This window comes from Urtica dioica, chromosome 8 (assembly GCF_054948205.1).
Source record: "Urtica dioica subsp. dioica isolate 48M chromosome 8, U.dioica_male_clone48M_v1_H2, whole genome shotgun sequence".
NCBI classification, from domain to species: domain Eukaryota; kingdom Viridiplantae; phylum Streptophyta; class Magnoliopsida; order Rosales; family Urticaceae; genus Urtica; species Urtica dioica.
Window position 1 is genome coordinate 27,398,253 of NC_142763.1, and position 13,870 is coordinate 27,412,122.

Sequence of the window (13,870 nt, forward strand, 5' to 3'; positions counted from 1 at the left end):
GAGGCCATAGAGGAGGGGAAACGGATCACTCCAAGTTCCAGAACCCAAGACCTCCATGAGACTTCCGCAAACACACTTTGTCCCAACTACCCCGATAAACGGCTCATTTCTCCGAATCGTTTACCCACCAAAATTAAGCTGCCATTCGGTGAAGATCGGTGATAATCCCTTTAGGGAGCTTAAAGCAAGGCATAACATAGCTCGAATTAGCTTGGATAACAGCTTTAAGGATGACTTATTTCCTGGTCACGGAGAAGAAATACCATTTTTCCACCCTTTAACCTTCTTCCAAACTTGCTCCCTTATATAACTGAACACATCTGCCTTGCTTATCCCTATCGCCGTCGGAAGATCCAAATGACACTCATGATTTTCGATGATGCGTGCACTGAGGATTTGGGTCGTTTCCTCCCATTCGAAGTCGTCAATTGTTGAAATTGATTTAGGGTTTAAGAAAAAGTTTAACGCTTCGGGTAAGCGGCGGAATTTAAAAATTTTCTTTTTGACAAGTAAATTTTTTTTACTAACCTAGACAAAGAGCAAGTACATGTAAATAAAACCTACTATGAGCATAAACATTTCTAACCTTCTTAGAAGCTTGAACGTTGAGAAGCTTTTGGAAAAGGTTGCAACGTTCGTCTCCCCTCGCAGCACGTCTCTCTTCCTTCCTCGGCAACTCGAGCAACCACGAAAGTTTCTATCACTAAATCACTCGAGAGAAAAAGGAATTAGTGTGTGGGCACTTTTAAACACTACGATTTAAGAACAAGTCACGAAGTCGAAGAGCTAAAACACTAGGTCAAATGAGGACCTAGGTGCCAAAACCAAAAACGAAATTGACTAGAGAGAGAGAGAGAGGAGTCGGCCAATGTTCTAGAGAGAGAGTCTCTCAAATCTCTAAAACTTGGATGAATAAAATGTGAAGAATGGGGCTCATATTTATAGGAGAGGTCTCACCTTCAATAAGGTAGTTTCCTCTTCTATAGAATATCACATATTCATGAGCCAATTTCCTCTTTTCCTTCATGAGTCACACGGCCAAGAGGGGGCTTCTAGAAGCCTTGGATTTGTTTCCTCTTTTGTTTGGCTTCTCCCTTTGACTCTACTTGGCCGAATTCCTTTATTCCTCTTAGAGGAGATTTGTTCCTCTTTTTCTTTTGGCAAGTATCTTCATACATTTATACACAAAAAAATCTCCCTTTCTTTCTTTGTGTTGGGCGGCCAAATACTCTCTAGAAGGAGCTTCTAGAAGCTTCTTCACTTGTTCATGACAACATGAGAAATGCCCATTAAGAATTTTCAATAAAATTCTTATGAAATGAAATTAATCCACAAGGCCCAATGATCATGTCATGGCCGAGTGTTATTGAGTCATCAAATGACCTTGTCAAAAAATTTATTGACATTCGTTTCATCCTATGTCCAAAAGGACAAAAATACCATTTCGACAATTTTTGTAAAACTTGTCTCGTTTTTGTTTTGACTTAGTTTCTAGTTTAACTATTCCTACTCGATGTGATTCGTGACAGTGACCTCATGGATCCAAATGAGAAAGCTTGAGCTAAATACTTGGACTCAAAAGTTCACAAACCTTTTCCAAGTTTAGCTTAATGTCAACTGACTCCACTAAAGAGTTGACACTGAAAATCTCTCGGTTCAAATGAATTTATTTTCTACTCAAGAATTCAACCTAATTGTGATGAGTGGATCCACGGAATATTATCAGTGTTTACCCTTCATGAATATCATCAGCTAGTCGGGATTTACAAAATTACCATTTTACCCTTCTAGCTGTTATTTCCTCAACTCCTTTGTCGCTTGTGAATAAGTTATAAACGATGTATTGACGAAGAGCTAACAAGTCACATTGTTTCATCCAAAAGAGTCAAGACTCAATTTGGACACTGGCCAGTTCATTTATTCACATTCCAAGGAACAAAGCATGATGTGATATACATTGCATTTCAGCATTCTTGTACATAAATTCCATATCTATGAGAACTTCACAAAGTTACTCATGACATTCTCACAACTTAGTACTTCACCAATAGGCCCTGTTCGGAATCACATGGTGAGTCCGAACTCTGACTTTCTCAAATGAGAATACGTAAGCTGTGAAATGGCATGTCTCATTTCAGGATTAAGGTAAGCACGATGCAATTCATACGTAGTGTCGAGACATAAGAGGTTAAATGGTTTGTTCTTATCTTGTCTCTAGAAGTGCACTGGTCTATTCAGTACCTTCGGAAGATACCTAGAAGAACTATAGAGTCTCCAACTCTCAATGCCCCATAACCAGACATCATATATTCTTCTAACAATCGTACTGGGGTCAATAGTCCTTTGACCCTTAGATTGCGAATATATCGTTTTAAGCAAACTACGAAGAGTTTGTTCATGCAAATCTACATTTGTCTCTTCGTAAGTTGTTAAGTTTGTTTATGGACTGAAGACTAATGTTTTATCATAAAGCTTCAGACAAGGAGGAATGAATGAACGTTTCAACCTTTTATTAATGAATAAGCAATTACAAGCAAGAGTCTTCATGAGACTTTATTACATCAAATGTACAAAATAAATACTACAACTCTTCTTGTGGGCACCATTGACAACATCAATATCGGAGCCAAATCACACCTCCGATTTATCAAAGTTCACCACTTATGCCCAGGCGCGGAGGTGTACAACTCCAAGTACTGCTTAACCTCTTGAATCTTTTCCGGAGTGGCTTCAAAGAACACGAGACTATCATCGGCGAAGAAGAGGTGTGTGACATAAATTCCTGGGTTCGGAAACCTCAAGCTCTGCTCTAGGGAAAAGAGGCTAGAGACCTTGAGAACAAAATAAGACGAGGAAATGAGATAGAGGATCCCATTGGCAAAGACCATAGAGATGAATGAGGTGTCCCGAAACTCTACCGTTGATGTTGAAACTAAAACTCATCGACCGGACGCACCTTATGATAAGCTCGACCCAAGCATCATCATAGTCAAGATGGAGCATGATAGCCTCGAGAAAATTCTACTCAATGTGGTCATAAGCCTTAGACATGTCAATCTTCAAAGCTCCACACCAACCATTCCCGAACTAGCCTTGCCTCATGGTATGGGCTCCTTCCACTCCAGTAATGACGTTGTCAAAGATTTGGCGCCCTCTCATGAAGGCACTTTGGTTCTCGGGGATCACCTTATCCATAGTGGATCTCAAGCGAGTCGCGATGCACTTGGAGATGATCTTGATCTTGTACACCATGTTGCAAAGGCTAATAGCCCGGAATCCTTCATCCTCACCGGATCTTTTGTCTTGGAATGAGTGTGATCACTGTCTCGTTGAGGTTCCCAAAGATTTTCTTCTCGTTCAAGATCCCCAAGCATACCTTGGTGACGGCTTCCCCCACCGTGCCCCAATACCGATGAAAGAAAAGACCGGAAAAACCATCCAACCCGGGAGCTTTGCGAGGGTTGATGTCGAACACCGTTTTTCGGACCTCATCCTACGAGAAGCTCTCCAAGAGCCCAAGATTAGAGGCCTCCGAAATGCAAGGTTCTAAACATCTCACAACCTCATCAATAGCAGCAATAGAAGGAAAGGAAGATGCAAACATATCCTCAAAATAATAGGATAGGATACCTTTCATGCCCTGAAAATCCATCACCCCTTCCCCTCGCCATCATTGTCATGCCCCAGGAAAGTGGGGTGAGATTATTGACTATAAAATAAATAAAAAAACTAATTAACTTTACAAAACTATCCCACGATGCATACTCAGTGATTTACTTTACAAGTCCAAAGATAAACGAAAACATAAACAAACTTTTACAAACTAAACACTTAGTTACATACACTTTCTAAAGAAACTAAACAAAGCTTTCAAAACATGTGACGACGCGAAACTCCTAAGTCGTCCTAACCCTTCTTCCTGTATCCTGGTTATAATTTTTTTTAAAGAAAAGTAGGGGTGAGCCTGATGCCCAGTATGTGCTATAGTATTGGCTTGAGTAAAAAGATTTTTTGAAATAATACTACACTTTATAATAGTAATATTCTTGTCACGTGCACGCCCCGGAAAAGTGGAGTGTGATAAGTTGGTATCAGAGCAAGGTGCACTAGTCAAACAAACCTTCAGCTTTTGGAAAGCATCCTCACACTTGTGATCCTTTGAAAAACAAAAATTCGTTCTTATATAAGGAGACGTTTCACTAGGCAAACGTTTCAAATGTTTTCCGCATATGTATTTTTACTTTTCCGCATTAAAGATATATTTTTCAAAAGTTTAGTTTTTCAAAGGATCACGAGTGTGAGGATGCTTTCCAAAAGAAGGTTTTCTTGACTAGTGCACCTTGCTCTGATACCAAGCTATCACATCCCGAACCAGCTCTGGTATTATTTTTTCTAGTTAGACTCATCCGCTAACTGTAGTTGATAAGTTAGGCACTTCAGAATGTCTCTTTCTTGCGTTTTTCCTCTGTTTTTTCTTTGTTTCACGTGTTCTCTCAATTTAATTATGGATTGAATATGAATCTATTTTTTTAAAGGAACCATTTGCAACTAATTTTGAGGAACTAATTGGAAGGAAATTTGAATTTGGGCCATAAGTGAAAATGTGGAGGGATTTAATGAGCAATTATTGAATGATTGTTCATATAAAACCCTTGCTACCTTCCTTCTTCCTCATTCGTATGAGAGAGAGAGAGAAGCAAAGAAAAAACAGAGGAAAAACGCAAGAAAGAGACATTCTGAAGTACCTAATTTGTAAAAGTTTATTTATGTTTTCGTTTATTTTTGAACTTGTAAAGTAAATAAATGAGTATGCACCGTGGGATAGTTATGTAAATTTTATTAGTGTCTAATCAAAGCCAATGATCACACCATAATTTCCCGGGGCATGACAATCATAGAGCCCGAGAATACGGTTCTTCCTCCCTCTAATAGACACATTCCAGTGAAAGAAATTCTTGTTGCGGTCGCCGCTCTTAAGCCACTCGATCCGACTCTTTTGCCACCAATAGTTATTCTCCTTGTCCAATAGGACATTCAACTTCCTTTCTTCTCTTCGAAATGCCTCCGGGTTGAAAGAGGATCGTGACGAGTTAAGCGTGTTAAGCACTCTCCGAATCCGGCCCATCTCCTTCTTCAATTCCCGAAATTTCCTTTGGCCCCACAAAGTGAGAGCTTTAGAGCACCCCGACAAGGCCATAGGCAAATCAGGACCCAAAGTCTCTGCCACGATCTTCCCACACATCTCATCCTCGCACCACGCCTCCTCAAACATAAAGTGGTGGCTACGCCTCCCACCTAGAGTCCTAGTTCCCGGATCCAATTCCACATTCTCCTTGAGGGCATGAAGGTAGTTCCACATCTGAGTTCCAAAATTCAAGGTAGTGGACTGACGTTCCCGTGAAAAATATCGGAATTAACTGCAATACTAAGAAAGTTGGCATTGATATCCCGGTATGCTGAGAGTACAAGCATTACTTTTGCGACACACCGGTCACGTCTTTCCAAGGTGACCTCTTCAGTGGCCATATGTCTCCATGTGAAAGAGATCCTCGAATCCCATATTCAATCGGAGTCTCTTCGCTTGACGCTTCAAAGATTCTTGATCTCGAGAAAAAATTGGGTCATGATTCGTGATACAGGATTGGAGGGCATTTGACGTCCTAGGGTTGCCAATCCCTTCGACGTTCCACACCACACCTAACATCGGACCCAGTTGCCCATCTCCGACGAGGGCACAGATATGAGTGGTGGAACAAACCAAGGAACATCTCCCAACTGAGAATAACCTCGGCCAATAATAGGAACGTCAACAAAAATCTTTGATTCGCTAGCTTGGGGTTCGATCGGAATGACCATAGGTAGATGGCGGTTACTATTCCTTCTTTTTAACAAGCACAATCATCCGTCTTTTTCTCCCACAAAACCTCATTCACGACCTTCGAGTCTTCAAATCCTAGAACGCTTCTTTGCCACGTTGAACCCCGAAGAGAACGAGCCAAAGAAGGTTTTGAAAGTGGCATACAAGCCCGCTAAAGTGTTTGGGTCAAGATTAGCAATTGAGAGCCCAACATGACCAAGCCAGGAGTCCTAAACACATTCTCCACGTGGTTCTTTGGCAAAATAGGGGTCTGGTGGGCTTTAAATCGACCAAGCACAGTAGGAAAAAAAAACCAAAAGGCCTTCTTCACGTGACACTTTGCCTACACCCCTCATATTAGAGTTAGCGGTCTTCTTCAAGCTCTTTGCCTCTGACACTGTTCCATCTCTCAAATTAGGTCTGTGAAAGCTTGATTTTCCTTTCCCCTGAAAATCGGACCTAACCTCACTCCCAAAAGCGGAAAAACCCATTGTTTAGGCACCAGAAACATGAGACGCAACCCCATGCCCTCTTTATTGACCACCTGCAAACGTTGTCCCCTTCTCAAGAGTAGCAACCCCAGGCACAAGAAGACAAGTCTGCATCGGCGTGGGATTGGAATCGGTAAATGTCCTTTTTTTTACCAACTTCCCCGACGACACTTCCATGGCGACTTGCTCCGTCTCAGAATCTTCCAGTTCTTTCTCTTCTGGAAGATGGATTCTCACCCGAAGACGATCTCGCCCACCGTTAGTGAAGCAGGTTTCAATCTTGGAGTTTGAGTATATCCAATCCCCATACATTGGCGGCGCGTCAAACCCCGTCTTCTATACCAGAGCTTTACTCATCCTCGAGCATTCACCATGGCTATGGCCTAGGAAGCCATAGCAGAAGCAAAAGCCCCCACACTTCACTTGTATCCGAACTGAAGAGCGGAATGTGCGATCCAAAAAGAAGCCCAAAATAATGGCCGGAGAACATAGGCTTTCACTTTGAATCGACTAGTCCCCTTGGTTCCCTCTACACTTGAGTACTTCCTCGAATATAGCGGCGGACACTCTGCACATGTGTCATCGCCCGGCAGCAATCCATAAAGACGGACCCAGAAAGGGCAGGCACCGTACCTTTTCCAATGTTGAATCTTCTAGCCAAGGTTTTAGCAGGAATTGAGATCCTTTGATCTTCCAAGGGCAGCTCCCAATCACACGTCTCCTGGTCCTTCTGGTGGGTGAAGGTGATACGGAAAATCCCAACTTTGATCTCCACAATAGACCACAGTCCTCCAAACCGTTTTGAAAACAACCAAGATTGTGATTCTACTAAAGGGTCGTCGAGAAAAAATCGTCCCTAGCAGTAGGTGGTCTAAGCGTTTTCCAAGTTTGGTAGCCGAAAGCTCTTCCTAGGAAAAATCTGATGCCAAGAGGGAGGTTGTTTGCGCGACAACCCCCTCCATATCTTCGTCAACTCCTTCGTCTGAGTATGTCAAGACATGATAGCCAGGTGAACCCATAAGATGGTACATCAAGAAACTCTTGGTAAGGACCCCAGTCTCACTCAAGCTCTAGTCGGAGGGACGAGAGACTAAGATTAATTTACGGTAAAAAAACTCAGAGTATGCTGTCAACGCCAAAGCTGTACGGAGAGAAAACTGCATGGAGCATCGTTAAAATTTCTACAGTACGTCAAATTCAAGCCCTAATTATACAGCATTGGACGTCAAATTCAAGAAGTTTAACCTTGTGAACTAATTTAAATGTTTTCTCAAAGCTCACTTAAATTTAAGTGATTATATATAGCTTAACCTTTTATAACTCTTAAGTCAAAAACTCATTTTACAAATGTGAAACATGCTGATTGTTAATGTGTAACCGAGAAATTGACATTGATTAATATTACGGAGCATCACAATCTATCAATACATGCTGAGTCGGAACTACAAATTACCTAATTATTCAAGTTTAAATAAATATAAATAAGAACGACTTCATTCATGTGCATATGCAACCATTTTGACGCCATTTGTGGCCATTTATGTACAACTGTCTACAACAAGTTTCATAGATCATTTGTGACCACATGTGACAATTTAAAATCATGAATGGATTTTTAAACGAAAGACTATTAGGAGGGGTATAATTTTGGCAAAAAGTACAAATATTACACATTATTTTGGGGAGATTATGTAACGATCTCTAGATGGACATATAATTTTGTCAATACATAACGTTTAAAATCGTGTTTAGAATACCCCACGAGCTAAATATACACTACTACAAATACAGTTTTCCGGTGCGGTTGACTTTTGGGTGCGACTATTCGCACCTAAAAGTCGCACCAAAAAGACTTTCAGGTGCGAATAGTCGGACCCAAAAATCAATTAAGCGCTGAAAATTTTTCGGGAAATTTTTGAATTTGGGTGCGAGTAGTCGCACCCAATAGTGTGGTACTACTATTGGGTGCGACTAAGTCGCACCCAATACTGTCCCCAAAGTTATAGGTGCGACTAAGTCGCACCTAAATGTCCAAAAAATTTCGGCGGCCAAAACTTCCCCCTTTTTTACAAAATGTCATTGGGTGCGACAAAGTCGCACCCGAAACCACTGACACAGGTCATTGGGTGCGACTATGTCGCACCCAAAGGTTTCATTGGGTGCGACTTTGTCGCACCCAAATTTAAAAGTCTTTATATATAAAGCATGCTCGAAGGGTTTTCATTCGAATACTTTGCCTCAGATGCATCCTATGCATCAGACAACGCCGCCATCAGTTTCAATGGCAGATGCTCAGACGATGCCGCCAGGTTCAGCAGATTACCAGCGAGAGCGTACGAGCGGCAGTGAGCGTACGAGCGGAAGTGGACGAGGAGGTAGCAGCAGTTCTGGAGGAAGATTTGGCGGAAGAGGGAGTAAAATGTTCAAGGATTGGTTTACAAACCGAGGAAAAGGAAAGGGAAAAGAATGAACATTTATTTTAATTATTTGTCGTACATTATATAATTATTGTAATCGAACAACAAATGGTTAGTTTTTATTATGATTATAAATATTAATTAATGAATTTTCTAATTAATAAACTATTTAGTTATTTGATTACAATTATAGAATTCGTAATTAATGAATTTCTAATTAATAAATATTAAATAATAAATAAAAAAAACTTAAAAACAGCTATCGGGTGCGACTAGTCGCACCCATAAATTTGGCGGGTAGGCCAACGGGTGCGACTAGTCGCACCCAAAGACTTGGCGCGAATGAATTTGGGTGCGACTAGTCGCACCCAAAGACTTGGCGCGAATGAATTTGGGTGCGACTAGTCGCACCCGTTGGCCTACCCGCCAAATTTATGGGTGCGACTAGTCGCACCCAATGGCTTTCGCGCGGACTTTTTCGCACATTTTTTTCTGACTTATGGGTGCGAATATGGGTGCGAATATCCGCACCTAAAAGTCGCACCTAAAAATCATGACCTTCGGGTGCGACTAGTCGCACCCATGACCTTTAGGTGCGAACTTTCGGGTGCGACTTTGTCGCACCTAAAGTCGCACCTAAAGGTATCAATGGGTGCGACTTTCGACCTTTGGGTGCGAAAAAAGTCGCACCCAATGCTGTTTTTTGTACTAGTGATATGAATACAATTTTCTTTGATATTATACTTAATATATACTACATAAACTTGAACTCTGCTTCGTTTTTGCGAATCTTCTCTATAAAATCAATGATGAGACTGAAAATAAGAACTCTTTTGTCGGAAAAATGAAAGCTTGAAATAGAGTCATAATATGAAATACACATAATAAAAACAAAGTATTTTTGGAATAAAAGAATACTTATAGAATAAAAATAGCAGTGAGAAGACACAATTCCTTAACAACAACATAGACAGTTTTGAAAGCCATGTAACTGTAGGTAGCTAGAGAAATTAGGCCAGGGTCTGAACAAAATTTGGATCGGAGTCTAAGGCATGGAAGGTGTGCGCATAAAGGCAAGCCTCGCAGTCGATGCTTCCTTGTTCGGAGCCGGGAAAAAGAGTGAACTTCCCGTCGCTCTTATAGCAGGGGCCGCTGCGCAAGGCGACGGGTCTTCCCCACCCGAAGTCGCAGCCGTAGATATTGAACCGCGGCGAGCCTCCGGTCTGTATTGGGTTTCCAATAAGGTATCCGAGGTGATACAACTTTGGGCACACTGCCCACTCCTTGAGGTGACTTCTCACTTCTGAGACCGTCTTCGTAGCTATAACCCTTTTGATGAGCAGCGCCGCCGTGCCAAGCCCTCCCCCAACTACCTCACCAGCCGTGGATTCTGCCACAGCTGTACACGTAAGGTTCCCGAGATACTCATCTGGAATACTCTCGGCTAAGCCCATTCGCTGCCTCAACCCCACCATCACCATGTAAGTGACGACTTCACTCACGGCAAGGCGTCGGGCCCGAGTCACTGATACCCAAAGATGGCCTAGTAGTGCTTGGAGGGTTGATATCTCGCCATGAAGCGAAGCTGTAAAAATAAAAATTAAAATTAAAAAAATTAAAAAAAATCAAGAGAGACAAATAAGAATTTAAATTATTTTGAATATTTTTAGACCTAAGAACTAATTTAATATTTGATGAGTATAAGTAGTTCACCTAGAAATTTATTGTTTATAAGGTTTAAACCACTTTAAATATAACCTTTTATGCAAGAAAAATCAATTATCACTTTACAACATAATAATTACTAATGAATTGCGGCGAAACCAATTAAAATATGTTTCTCTTATTAAATTATATTAGAGCATGGGGGAATGATTTGTGGTTGGATACCTGCGAAATATATAGAATATACTACCACAACAATATATACTATCCCATATACCACAACAATATATATATATATATATATATATATATATATATATATATATATATGCTTACATGCTCCAATCCATATATAGTTTAATCAACAATAAATGAAAAAGTTGAGATGATGAGTTTTATTCAGATTCGGACTAAATACCTCAATACATCCTGTTTGGAGAGTGGTTCCACTAAAAAAATCGATCCGAAATTAAAAAGATTATGTCTCATTTAGTGTTCTTCCAATCAAAATAAAGTAATTTAATTATTTTAATCTATTTTTAATAAATGTAAATTGATAATTAAATAAAATGATGAAATGTCTTATTTTAATTGGAGAGGTAAAGGGTCTTATAAAAGTACAAGAGGAAATAAAGAAACAACAAGTGGTGGGAAAAACTTTTCTAGCGCCATACGCTCACATAGCAGGTTACTAAAATAAGTCACTAGGAAATTAACAGTTTATAATGACTACAAGTTTAGCTCATGTTTTCAGAGTAATTTAATAAAAAAAATTAACAAATAAAAAAAATTGCAAATCAATCCATTAATCGTAAATGAATAATAATAATAATAATAAAAAAAATCATATCACACATTTTTAGCAATTAATTATTCTTCTTCCAAATTCTTCTTCAAATCAACATTTTACCATTTTATAAATATATCAGGAGGAAGAAAAAATAAAGGTTTGGGTGGGCTCAGCGAACATGTACCTCCATCCGTGGAGGTGGATCGGACCTCAGCGTTGGCTCTCGCTTTCAGCTCTGCCACTGTGGCTTTGCTGAAGTGGAGCATCCTTTTCTCGAGCTGCCCAAAGCGGGGATCCTTGCCGACATCGGGGGCGATGAGGGACCGTTTCGGGATGCGAATCGGGAGATCGGTGATGCCATCAAAGAAACCCCGCCCGAAGAACCGGCGTTTGCAGTAGTGATCGAGCACTTCGTTCCCATCTCCGGAGGCGCGGGCGATCTCGGACCACGCTCTGAAGAAGCGCCATGTGAAAGTGCCATCGCCGACGGAGTGGTTCATAGTGCACGCCACGAAAACTGCATCGGCGAGCTCGGTGACCTGCACGGAAAGCAACGGGAGGCCGGAATTTGCGGCTTCGTGATTCAGAACTCCGTTCATGGTGAAGAAGGAGTGAACCAGCTCTTCCGGAATGGCCACCGGGTCGAGGATGTCCGCCGCCGTGACCTTTCCGTCGGCGGTGGCATGGACGAACTCGGCTCCGGCGCCGTTGCAGTCGATGAAGAAGGATACCGTGTCGTCATCGTCGTTGTTGTCGACGGAAATGAGGCGGCCGGCGAGAGGGTAATATATGCTTAGGGCTTGGGCAAAAGAGTCTTTCAAGCGGTTTACTAAAGTGAGTGTAGGTTGAGTCGGAGGTTTGTTGAAGAGGAGACCTCTTTGAGCGTAAGCCATGGTAAGGATACAAAGCTCTGATGGTGTTAAATCTATTTTAGTGCCACGGAACTCATCTTCGTCGTCACCATTCAATCGCTCCGGTCGAATGGTGTTAGTCGAGATGATACGGATCATAATTGGGTGTGATTTAGATATTGTATGCGTAGAGAGAGAGAGAGAGAGAGAGAGAGAGAGAGATTTGTTTTTTATAATGGGTTTTGAGAGAGAGCAGTGGACGTGAACGGTAAGCGAGGGTTTGCATGGATTTTATTGTCTTGAGGAGAGTTTAATATGTTCCACGTTCTCTCCATCCTGCAACGAACTCCACACGTTCTCTCTCTCATACGCCCAATTATTAGCTACTCTCTTTCTTTTTCTACTTTTATTTTGTTTTGTTTTTGACAAACTCTCTTTCTATTTTGGTAATAAAATTAAAATAAGAAACATATTAAACAGAAATTTAAAATTCGAGAATGCATTCGTAGCTTACCACTATGCAATATGCATATAAATATTATCAGAGCGGGATCCACTGGTATCTTGCCAGATGAACGTTTTGTTTCTCGATATATAATCTGATGATATCTTTTGAGCAACAACAAAAAAATCTGTTGATATCTTTTGAGCAACAACAAAAAATCTGATGATATCTTAAAAACGTGGACATGTAGTGCTCATACCTTTTTTCTATTCATTAAAAAATGACTACTTCTTTATTGAATTTTAGCCGGAGAATTTTAATCTAAGTTTAAAAAACATTAAATAAATAACAGGTACAGTCATCTATTTGTATGCCTAATATAGCTTTATTTATATCTTAATTATATTTATTTTTAAAATAAATAAAATAAACTCAATTTAATTTTAGAGATTTGTTAGCATATAGCCGGTTTATAAATGAGAGTTTAAAATACTAGCCAGACTATTATTTTATTTAGAGGAATAGCCCACGTTACTTAGAATTCCCAAAATATCCCTACCCCAAATTCACACTGACAAAGAACGCACCAAAGAACAAGATCTCGATTGCTTGACGGTCTCCAAATGCAATTCTTCTCCGACGGCTTTCTCCGCCTCAGATTGCTTCCCTCCGATCAGTTCTCGATCACCGTCACCGTCTCCAAAGCTCCTCTGGATCGCCTACTCGTCTCGTCCATCATCACCGGGTAGGGCGAGATTGAATCTTGGTTTTCTGTACTTTGTATTGGTTCGCAAGATAAATAGAATCTTTTTTGGGAAATGATTTTAGGTATACGCTGTGGAACGCTGAGTATCGGATATCTCTCATGAGGAATTTCGAAATTCCGATGGAGTCTCCGGAGAAGTTGAACCAACCGAAGCAAGATGGGGAATCGGAAGGGAAGGGGGTTTCCATGTCGATGCAATCCATGTGGAATCCGTGGTTGCATTTCGGCAGAAGCCTGGCTCGCTCGCCGTCGGCGAGCTCCGACAGGCAAACCGCGCATTCGAGTCCGTCGCTGAAATCCTCCGCGCGAAAAACTAGGGCTGGAAGGGATCGGAGCACGGAAGAATCGGGGCCTTGGTGGAGCGCCGCGGCGGCGGCGCTTGGATCCTGTCCCGGCGCGAAGACGAATCGCCGACGACGACGGCTCCGGCGAATCCGGCTCGGCACCGAGTCGGCTTCTTCTTCTTCTTCTTCTCCGAGTCGCCGCCAGAACCACCATGATCTTCCCTGTGAGCGCGACGGCTTTCGAGTCGTCTAGGGCTCGGCTGAACCGAGTCGACTCACCCATTTATAGCAACGAGTCTGGAGA

At 41.4% G+C, this 13,870-nt stretch overlaps 2 protein-coding genes across 2 annotated transcripts; both read right to left on the reverse strand.

Moving 5' to 3' along the window:
• Positions 1-4,846: 4,846 nt before the first annotated feature.
• On the reverse strand, positions 4,847-5,359 carry LOC149388803 (uncharacterized). Its single transcript, XM_089622512.1, has one exon. It carries the CDS (start codon positions 5,357-5,359, stop codon positions 4,847-4,849), a length of 513 nt encoding a protein of 170 aa, XP_089478638.1.
• Positions 5,360-9,764: 4,405 nt separating this feature from the next.
• LOC149388804 (putative acetyltransferase At3g50280) lies at positions 9,765-12,293 on the reverse strand. Its single transcript, XM_089622513.1, has 2 exons — positions 11,405-12,293; positions 9,765-10,350 (listed from the first exon to the last, which is right to left on the reverse strand). The coding sequence occupies exons 1-2, from the start codon at positions 12,228-12,230 to the stop codon at positions 9,776-9,778; spliced, it is 1,401 nt and encodes a 466-aa protein (XP_089478639.1). The 5' UTR covers positions 12,231-12,293; the 3' UTR covers positions 9,765-9,775.
• Between the last annotated feature and the right edge of the window lie 1,577 nt (positions 12,294-13,870).

Excerpts from the sequence above, each read along its gene's own strand:
- LOC149388803 (XM_089622512.1), bottom strand. The coding sequence starts at position 5,359 with ATGTGGAACTACCTTCATGCCCTCAAGGAGAATGTGGAATTGGATCCG.
- LOC149388804 (XM_089622513.1), bottom strand. The coding sequence starts at position 12,230 with ATGATCCGTATCATCTCGACTAACACCATTCGACCGGAGCGATTGAAT. Across the intron at positions 10,351-11,404 it reads ATCCACCTCCACGGATGGAG|CTTCGCTTCATGGCGAGATA; the intron begins GTACATGTTCGC and ends TTATTTTTACAG.